This window comes from Choristoneura fumiferana, chromosome 8 (genome assembly GCF_025370935.1).
Source record: "Choristoneura fumiferana chromosome 8, NRCan_CFum_1, whole genome shotgun sequence".
Classification (NCBI taxonomy): domain Eukaryota; kingdom Metazoa; phylum Arthropoda; class Insecta; order Lepidoptera; family Tortricidae; genus Choristoneura; species Choristoneura fumiferana.
Genome location: NC_133479.1, coordinates 5,142,352 through 5,152,814, shown reverse-complemented (window position 1 = coordinate 5,152,814; position 10,463 = coordinate 5,142,352). Strand labels below are relative to the sequence as shown.

At 38.3% G+C, this 10,463-nt stretch overlaps 2 protein-coding genes across 2 annotated transcripts; one reads left to right on the top strand and one right to left on the bottom strand.

The window, feature by feature from the left end:
* Positions 1-478: 478 nt before the first annotated feature.
* On the bottom strand, positions 479-6,406 carry LOC141429997 (kelch-like protein 10). The gene is made up of 7 exons (XM_074090527.1): positions 5,518-6,406; positions 5,208-5,389; positions 4,590-4,801; positions 3,920-4,068; positions 2,745-2,931; positions 2,313-2,435; positions 479-2,206 (listed from the first exon to the last, which is right to left on the bottom strand). The coding sequence occupies exons 1-7, from the start codon at positions 6,358-6,360 to the stop codon at positions 2,016-2,018; spliced, it is 1,887 nt and encodes a 628-aa protein (XP_073946628.1). The 5' UTR covers positions 6,361-6,406; the 3' UTR covers positions 479-2,015.
* A 448-nt stretch (positions 6,407-6,854) lies between these two features.
* Positions 6,855-10,231, top strand: RpL18 (ribosomal protein L18). Its single transcript, XM_074090781.1, has 4 exons — positions 6,855-6,955; positions 7,085-7,171; positions 7,280-7,541; positions 10,008-10,231. Exons 1-4 carry the CDS (start codon positions 6,953-6,955, stop codon positions 10,205-10,207), a joined length of 552 nt encoding a protein of 183 aa, XP_073946882.1. The 5' UTR covers positions 6,855-6,952; the 3' UTR covers positions 10,208-10,231.
* Positions 10,232-10,463: the final 232 nt, after the last annotated feature.

Below are 10,463 nucleotides of genomic sequence, written 5' to 3'. Positions count from 1 at the left end.
TCGCAGCCGAATTTACGAGTTGCTAGCAGAGTGGTAAAGTACAGTATACTTAGTACTTACAGCTAGTAAGTACAGTCGACATCAGTGTAATTTTTTGTTAACACGAAGTTGCAAATTATTGAACAAATGTCTTTAACGCTTTTTTAAGGTTTAAAAAATTAATTTACAGTTATAACTTATATTAATTAAGAGTATTCTTTATCTTATTAAAAATATAAATATAGGAACGGCAACACGTTTCACAGATAAGTTAGGTAGAAGTTTCGAATTTTTTTAAAAAATTTACTCCTATAGATTGTGTATAATAAGAGTGAACCGGCGGTCCTAGATTTTTTGACGTTCATAAGTGTTTGTGATAGCCGGAGACTAGAGACTTTCCAACAATAGGCCATTATTAACCTACGTTAGGTACTTATTACGTGTAGTTAGTGTAATTAAGAAATTAATTTGAATAAAACATCTAGTACCAGTAATGTTTTTCTTTATTTGTTAATTTATCAATATTTCAGTCGGGTACGGTAAATTTTTCTAACTAGATATAATTTTTCATTTTTTTTAATTCCCACAAGTTTAAGGTACCATTGCTATAATCGGTACCAGGTGGTAGGTGCGTCTCGCCCACCGCTATATCGTACACACATCGAAAACGCGACCAAATGATTCTACACGGACGCGATCTGTACAAATAACCAAAATAAAATGTGTCTCAAACAACACGCTATACAAAACTGGAAAATTTACAGTTATTTTTAAAACCTTTTCAAAAACCATCCTTTCAGACAAGGCTCCCAGCCGCGATTATAAAAACAAACAATATACAAACAGATTCTGATTTATACAATACAATAACGCTATTTATACCATGATTTAAGTTACAAAAATAGAGTACACAAAATACTACGTACAATCAAAATATCACAGACATCAGGTACTATACAACACCAAGCCGCCATATGCGTACTTCGATTAGAATAATTTAGTTCAAAATACATCCGAAAACATCCCTATAAGTATGTCCTAAAACTTAACCTGTGCAGTGCGCATTTAACTAACATTTAAACAAACGGTAAGCGAAAATGCTGTGACCGAAAATGTTGTTACTCGCTATGGAGCCCACAGGACTTACAATAATTCCTGATGACAACCTTTTGACCGCTATCAGGTTGACTGGCAGACATACTGCCCCTTATTGCTTTTGAAACATTAGTGATGGCGGTTAAAAGGGTAAAATGTATTAAACCGTTATCAACCAAGTGCATAGAGGTGATTTAATAAAAATGTGATTTTAAAAAGAACCTTCCTACCTATGCCAGATTCCATCATTTGAATGTTAATCAACCTTCCCTAGCTTTTACTGTTAGCACACATTTGCGAATTTTATAAAAAAAAACATTCGTATTGTAAGGTAATGGTTCTAAATTAGTTCTACTAACTTGAGAAGCACGTTTTAGTCTGTCACCGATTTTATCGCTTAAGTAAATGTAGTTATTTTGATGAAGACTAATAAACGTTTTAATCAACGCCTGTAATGCATGCTTTGGCACTTGAACAGGCGGCCAAAAGTTAAGTTTTATTACAAGTATTATTTAATTCTAGTGATAAAAGCCAGCACTTCGGTATCAATTAACATTTAACTTATAGTGAAAAATCCAATATAATGCGGCAATTACACTTCATCGACCACCTAATGCATAAGCCAAACTTGTATCAATCTACTTTGGTTAAAGAACGTGCATCACATTATTTGTGCGCCTACTGCGGCGGCAATATGGTTAAAACTGTCGCTCGCCGTGTGTCCGACAGTGGTTTTCTTTGCACTGTTGCGGTCACGGTTTGTTGAATTCGGCAATCGACTTAATGTAATTACCGCATTAACCATGGAAAAAATCGTTATTTGAACTTGATCATCCGTGGTATAATTGGGAACGTGGTATCGAATACCATGGATTAGGCCTGTAAATATTTGCTGTAATCTTTGATAATTTTTCAAGAGGGAAGGTTGATGGCGATGTATTCTATGAATGGTGTGCTTGATCGGCACCGGCTGCAGGCACGGCTTTGGCCAAATAAGAAAAGGAGCGGGCGTTAGGCAAGCCAGCCAAGACACAGGCACTGAGGGCGGAACGGTTCAAGTTCATTGGAGCAGCGTCGTACCATTCCAAGGTATCGCCGTCGTAGCATTCCACATGGGGAATCGTGGTGGAACCTAGTAAATTTGAAATCATCGTTAGTAGATGAAGGTAATGAAATAACGGTTTACTTACATCCCGTAGCGTGTGTATGATTAAAAGACTATCAATACACTGACTTACCGTTGAAGCCACCAATGACGAAGATCATGTCATCCAACAGAACCGTTGCAAAATTGCTTCTTGCGCTGAACATTTCCGTTACTTCTTGCCAGTCACCCCCGCGGCTCGGGTTGAAACGTTCACCTTTACAAACAATTTTACATGAATCTTTTTGTACTCTGTTTATAATTAATGTTTGTAGAGGATGCATAAAAGCTAGAGATAAGTGAGTTTTCGATTGATTCTTTACTCACACTGCTTCAGCTTAAAGTCTGCAGCCTTAAGAAGGAAAGACGAACTTTTGAGAAAAACTTAGATTGGGAGCATCTTTTCATAGCCTTACTTCTCATAGGAGTTCTCGTAAAAATTAACCCTATCTCTAAACCCTGCCCGATGTACCTAGTATTACTGCAGCTACCGTGTAATAAGTGCTGTAAAATTTACTCAATTAACCTGTGTTCAGTCGACTGTAGCCATTGAACCCTCCGAGCGCGTACAAACACTCCCGGTACGCAATGAGGCTGACTCCAGACCGCGGACTGAGCATAGACCTGATGAAGCTCCATTGACGAGTGTCAGGATCGAATACTTCAGCGGAACTGAGAACTTCTTGGCCGTTAAAACCGCCGACTATGTAGATCTAGTAAAGAAAACTTTTCTCAGTTGGTGTAGATGAGAGATTCGAGATCGATGTCATTATTCTTGGACTCGGCTTTGATCTTTGGTTTTTAATTTATCAATGAAATAGGTACGGTCAGGAGTTTAATTCATTGGCCACCATGGAACCATTTCACAGTAAACGTCATAGTGACATCTCATTAATTAACAAGGAAAGTCGTAATGACTTTTCCTTTGAAAAGTTTCCATGGTGGCCCATGAATTAAATTCCTTGACTGTATACTACCTATATCATACGTTTTAAATCACATTTCGTAGTCAATAAGGTCTGGAGTAACCATCAATTACTTTTTTCTATTCCACTGTCACTACAAATGAACTCTATATAGTTAACGGGAGCTCGATATGTTTAATTTCTATTTCTACATCCACTTGGATGTATGAGGCATATACTTACATATTTATTACTAGCGTTTACCCGTGGCTTCGCATGCGTAATACTTAGATACGCAGTTGAATTGAAATTCCGGGATTTTATTAAATTCTCGTGGGAATTCCCTAAAATTACATCGTGGTTCTCATTGACGTTAAAGAGCGGTTGTTATTTCAAGATTTTATCCCTATCCCGTGAGAATATCATGTGTTATTTCAGATGTCCAGCTATCTACATATTTCATGACGCTAAGCCCAGCTTATCTATCATATCCAAAATTTAAAAAGTAATGACGCTAAGCCCAGCAGTTATTAGTTCGAGATTTCGTCCCTATCCCGAGGAAACATTGGGATAAAAAGTAGCCTATGTGTTATTCCAGACGTCCAGCTACATACATACCAAATTTCATGACTAATCTAAGCCCAGCGGTTTTTATTTAGAGATTTTATCCCTGTCCCGTGAGATTATCGGGATAAAAAGTATCTTATGTTTTAATCCAGGTTATAAACTAAAACTGGGTGTCAATAGCTTAACATATATGGCGAGTAAAAAGTACTTTCTAGGTGGACACACGTACCTTACCGCCGAGTGAGGCAGCACTAGCGTCTGACCGCTGCTTGTTCATGGCCGTGGTCATCTCCCACTGGTTCTTGTTCGGGTAGTAGCGCTCCACGGACGCCATGCGCGTGCGCCCGTTATAACCTCCCAGCGCATATATCAGTCCGTCTGGGACAGACAAGTCATTTTACAAAAGTATTTGCTTTGTGAGTGCCTCAAAAATTTCAATTAAGTAGAAACTTTGGTATATTATGAGATTGAAGAATAGATAATTATAACTTTTAAGTTTGAAAAATTAACAAAAGTAACGGCCATCGGACGGCTACTTGGTGATTTAAATGACGATGGAACAAGTTATATGGAAATTATTATGATAAGCCTTCTTATGAAAAGCGAAATATATGTTACTCGTCCTCGTACAAAAGTGTATATTCACTGTCTTCCATGCTATATGCTTGATTCCATCTAATCAGAGCTTTAAGAGCACTATTACAATAAATATTTTCTTAGTCCTGCTTTTATTATGAAAAGTTAAGTAGTACATACATTTTATCACACATGTGGTTGTAACGCTTCAAACAAGAGACTAAACTGCGTTTGCATCACATATGACTCATTCGTCAGAGAACCTGTTAAAACCAACGCCAGATCTTGACTCTAACTTAAAAATGGATGAAACAAAAGTTTACCATGCGCCACGACACTGACGTAGCACCTTGCCTGGTACATACACGCGCGTTCATGCCATGTGTTGGCGACGGGGTCGTAGCAGCGCACCGTGTTGAAGTGGTCGCTTCCGTCGAAACCCCCGATCATATAGATGAGGTTATTCAGCGTACAGAGGCCGTGGTACGCGCGGGGGGTTAAGTCCATGTGAATTGAGAGGAACCAGCGGTCTGCCCTGTTTTACACAATCTTGGCTCAATATAAATTATATCCCTACCTACTAATATTATTACAGCAAAAGTTCGTATTACTCTTACAACCATTTACGTTAATAATATTTGTAGGGATAAGCAGCAGTGTGTACAGTAGGAAAAAACAGATCTTTATGGCCAAGATAAAGTCTGCCCATGTGTACGATCTTTAATATTTTGTTAAGAAATAAAGTCAGAAGCTTTATTTTATAAAATTGCAGTAAATTGACTGCCATTTTAACTGATGAAAATCTGCATAATATGGTAAATTTTATTAACTACACTAACTAAACATTTTTAACAAATCTTAATGATACATCTTCGAATATAATTTAAATTAACCGGGTCTGAAAAATGCCATATCAAAAATATCCGTTAGGGTTGCCATACCTTGTGTCATAAGTCTCCACAAAACTCGTAGGGCTGCCAGCGCTCCAGCCTCCGACAGCGAAAAGAACTTCGTAAGGAATGCGGGGCCTCGCTAGCGGATCGTTGAGGTCGGCCTCCGTGCCCGGTCGAGAGTCAAGCACCGTGAGGAACACCACCGCCGGATACAACGACTCTTGGCATTTCTGTCGCCAAATCGCCAAAATCAAACATCAGTCAGTTCATTTTCAAATTGTAATTTAGGGTTGCCAGCGCATACAAAATAATCAAAATAATGGTGTTAATTTATTAAAACAGTTAGAAGTATACTTACATCGTCGTCAATAACAGGCTGCCATTGCAAAATCTTCGATTTGAAATATTTATAACTAATATGACCAAATCTAATACAAGATAGTAAAGATGGTATGTGTTTTCGTCTGTTCTCCAAGTCGTGCTCCACCCACGTCTTGACCGCTTGGAAAACCATCTCCTCATTACGAACATTGAGTTCGTCATCTCTCAAAACGTCTTCAAGCTCTTCAAAAGAGAGCGACTTAAACTCATTACACTCCTTAAGTACTCTATTAAAGTTCTGCCTTATATACAACTTTCCTTTCTTCTCCAATTCACCGCAGAAGTAATATTTAGCAAATTTAAATATCCCAAGGCAGTTGTGGGGCCTTAGTTCGTGTAAGAGGAACTGGCAGCACAACTGAACGACTCCTACGACGTCGAACTGATCAGCGTACGGGAGTAAATGTTCGACATTCTCTACGGTCACTGTACAAGTCCCCGTGTAAGCGTAATCTAATATAAGAGCCATGTACACGCTTGGGACGTCCACAAATATTTCCTTTTCCTCTGGCTCCCCCTTTTTTAGAGAATTTATGAATATCGCTTTGAAGTATGGGCTTACAGCTGACAATATGGCCCGGTGCACGCGTATTGATTTCATGTCACGGCACACGATTGTACCGTCGCAAAGCTGGCCATTTTGCCGCAGCTCATTCCATATTGCCGGAAACTCTACTACTGAATAATTTTCGGGTAAACACACGCATTTTCGCTTGCGTGACACTATCTTCTTTTTGGCCAAGCGTGGCTTTGAGGTTGCAGGAGTACGAATAGAATTTTTAGTTTTGGATAATTTTCGATGTTTCGAATTAAATTCCATCCCTTTCGAAAAAACGGCGGTCGAAACTTGTTTATCTGTCGCGGTGACAGACATCGCGACAGTTTACTTCATTTGTTTTCATTCCGGCGATGACGGTAGAATTTAAAATTGTATCCTTCTCTTCCGCTGTGTGCTGCCAGTGAATAGGAAATAATTGGGTAAATTCTTGGGTAAAAAGTGTAATTAATTAAGTATATTTAATCCGTCTTCCATATTATCAGAAAAAATTGCACTTATTTTTTTAGTTTTTCACATATAAAAAAGACAAAGAAAAGCGCGTTAAAGTTTGGGAGTTCGCACTTATGATATTAAATATTGCCACAGAAATTACGATTTCCATTCGATTAAAATTAATATTGATTTGATATAATAAATAACGCTTTCTACCATTTTTCGCAATAACGTAAAAAAGTTAGAGGGGGGGGGTGTATTTCTGACAGTAATTCGGTTTGATTAATCCTCGTTTGATTTCTCATCATGACGTTAACTCTTTCTTGTCTATGGAGTTACTTTGCATAATCTGGCAACACGTAAAATCGTAACTGTCAAAGTTTGTTATTGTCTATAGTCTCTTTTTCTTCCGGTTGTCAAGATGGTGAGTTTCGTGTAGTGGAAAAATAAATTTAATCAATAAAAATCGTGTTCAAATCAAAGTGCCGTGAGAATCTGAAGCCGTTTTAAGCTATTGGAGTGTTATCAACATGCGTTCCTTTGTTTATTTCAGGGTATCGACATCAACCATAAACATGACAGGAAAGTCCGACGCACCGAAGTTAAATCTCAGGACGTGTACCTGAGGTTATTGGTCAAAGTAAGTAGTCTAAACTATCCATAACTAAAGTAGCCTCCTCATACTATTCTGTTTTTTTTTTCGTTTTTTTCTACTAGACGATTCATAACCTAAAACTGTTGTTTTCAGCTCTACAGATACTTGGCCAGGCGTACAAATGCTAAATTCAACCAGATAATCTTGCGGCGTTTATTCATGAGCCGCATCAACCGGCCGCCGATCTCTCTCTCTCGCGTGGCGCGTCACATGAAGAAGCCCACTCGCGAGGGTCTGATCGCTGTGGTAGTGGGTTCCATTACCAATGATGTGAGGCTGTACAAGGTGCCTAAACTCACCGTGGCCGCTCTCCACGTAACCGAGAAGGCTCGTGCCCGCATTCTTGCTGCCGGAGGTACGTCTTGTTTATATTTGACAACATTGTTAGTTTTTTAGGTTATGTGAGTGAATATTAATAGATTTTCTTGTACAAGTGACTTCTATGTGAGGTTAAAAGTGAGCTTACATAGTGCACTGTGAACCTATTTTCTAGAAGTGATATTGAAAGTTAACAAGACTTTAACTGCTTCAGTATAACAAAAGTACACATCTCGCCACATTGTTACTCTATTCCACTATAACTGTTAAACAAAATGGTAATGTTGTCCTACAAAAGCCTTACAGGATACTGTGATGCACTTGTTTTGATAAAAATATTCATTATCACACTAGGTTCTCTTTATTGGGAATAAAGAATAGGCTAACACTAATATCAAAACTTTGTGTTTTCAACAAATTTTAAGAACTTTTTTACATTAGTGTAATGCAAAATGCGATGTGCATAGAAAAAAATATAAGAAATAGTTAAAAATGGGAATTAAATAATTTTAACCGCATTTGACCCATCAGATATCACATGTGTATTATGTGCTTACATGAATATCAGCCAGGCCACATCCCCAAAATACATAAGTAATGACAAACAACAATGGAAAACATAATAGTGTACATTTCTGGATGTTTTATTCCGTAAACTACTAAACTGATTCACAAATTCAGTCATGGTAATGCATTGTGCTACCCCCATTAATTACCCTTACCCTTTCTACCAGTGTAGCATAACAGTAACTTGAATGCACATGTATTTTAGGTTTGTTTTTGAGAGCTGATTGTACAAGTATTGTATTGTATTGTATTGTAAAACTCTTGATTGTACATAAATACACAAGAAAATAACATAACACAGGATAATAAGATGTACAAAGGCGAAGGTGGGGGGAGTATAGTGGTTTTTTTGTATAACAATCTTGGTTGTAGGGCCCCTTGATTTTAAAGCATACTTTAGTGCAAAATTCATGTGGATATAGCGACTTGGGATGTAACAACTGCTTTTAATGAATAATTTGTAAAAAAATCATAGAAATGCCATGCAGTACGTTTGGGAGTTAAATTTATAGATGAGTTGCAAAGTGATATTCTGAGTAGCGACAGTGTTTAGTAAACTTTTGAATAAGTATGGCTCCTAGATGCACATTCACTGTTAAAGAAAGGATGGAAATCTCTTTACTTTTGCTTATAACGAGTTCCGGATATAACAACAAAATTACAGTGGTCCCTTCATCATCGCTACCTATATCTGAAATTCACTGTATATAAAATTTAATTTGTCAGAGAAGATTCCCTAAATTGAATTAACCCATGAAACGCCATGTTGTTAAATTGTTGGCCAATTTATTTCACTAATTTTACCACAGAATTATTACAGTCATTACAGTGGAACATGCATATCTGACAAATCTTAACAGCCCTATAAATAGAGTTGTACAATATATTTATACATGATTTGTTGTGTCAGATATTGGTACTGGTGACTGCACAACTATAGAAGGTGCCATTTTAGTCGAGCCCTTTTATTTTTGATACATGTTTTAAAGAGGTTGTAAAGAAATATGTAATCTGCCACCTTCCACAATTGTAATTGTGGATGGTCAATAATCTTGAACATACAAAATTAAAGCCATATACCAAATTTCAGATTAATCAGTCAATAGCAATGGGGTAAAATTGGTTTGAATGTCACAAGGCAAAGAAAGCAAATTAAATAATAATAATAACATTGTCATTGTGTATGTTCCACTGCTCCTCCTAAAATAGTGGGCATGGTTGCCACACGGCCCAGTGCGAATTGAGAACTTCACACACAATATTGAATTTCTTCACAGGTTCATGCAGGTTTCCTAACAATGTGTTTCTTCACCATAAAGCTTGTGGTAAATTTCTAATGCTATTAGTTGCTAGTTTTTTAAATGGGTTTCGTCTTACGTTTCATAGCCGCATCATGATGCCAAGCTAACACTGCTACACTTTCATGCCGGACTGATTAGGCCATTGAACTTTGTCTGTATGGCTACTGGAGTTAGGCGGCCCTAAAATGCTATGATTTTGGCAGATAGTTTGAAATTGAACAGTTGATTGCAATGTAAGTGAGGGCATGAATTATTAGGGTGTGCATTCTGGGTACAGTCAAGGTAATAATCACATACCAGGGTGGAGCCTATGTGCTATCCTATCAATGTCATGTTGACATCTCATACTTTTTCCAAAGAAATTGTAGTGAAATTGTTTATGAAAAGGTACCCTGGGACATGATTCAGTTTCCTCAACTGTATACCTCACCACTAAACAAGATTCAGATAGCGCTTCCGTTGTTTCTCACGGTGCAAAATTTTACTTTGCATCCAGACCAGAGACTTGGTTCCGGTATAAGGGAGAGGGGTGTCTGAGGCACCCCATGAGGCTGACATAGTCATATTTGGAGTACTAAAGCCTCGTTAAAATATAAGATTAAAAAAAACGAATTCTCGAATGGTCTCCGTTTCAGGTGAAATCCTGACCTTCGACCAGCTGGCGCTCCGCGCGCCCACCGGCCGCAAGACCGTGCTGATCCAGGGCCGCCGCAACGCGCGCGAGGCCGTGCGCCACTTCGGGCCCGCGCCCGGAGCCCCGCGCTCGCACACCAAGCCGTACGTGCGCTCCAAGGGACACGAGCGCTCCAGGCCCAGCCGCCGCTCCAATGTTTAATTAATATAAGGAGAAAACAGCCTATTATGTGGTTTTATTTTTTGTTTATTATTTTCGGGTTTCACCCCAGCCAGTAATGCATTAGTTCCGAGCGAATACGCGCGATAAAACTGTTTTGTAAAGGGTAATGAACAAGATGCCATCAGTCAGATACATCAGAGTCGTATACAGACTTATCAACTTATCTGTGAATCAGACCAAGCAATACAACACTATGCGAACGACATTAAGGGGCTGTTTCACCACCCATTGATTA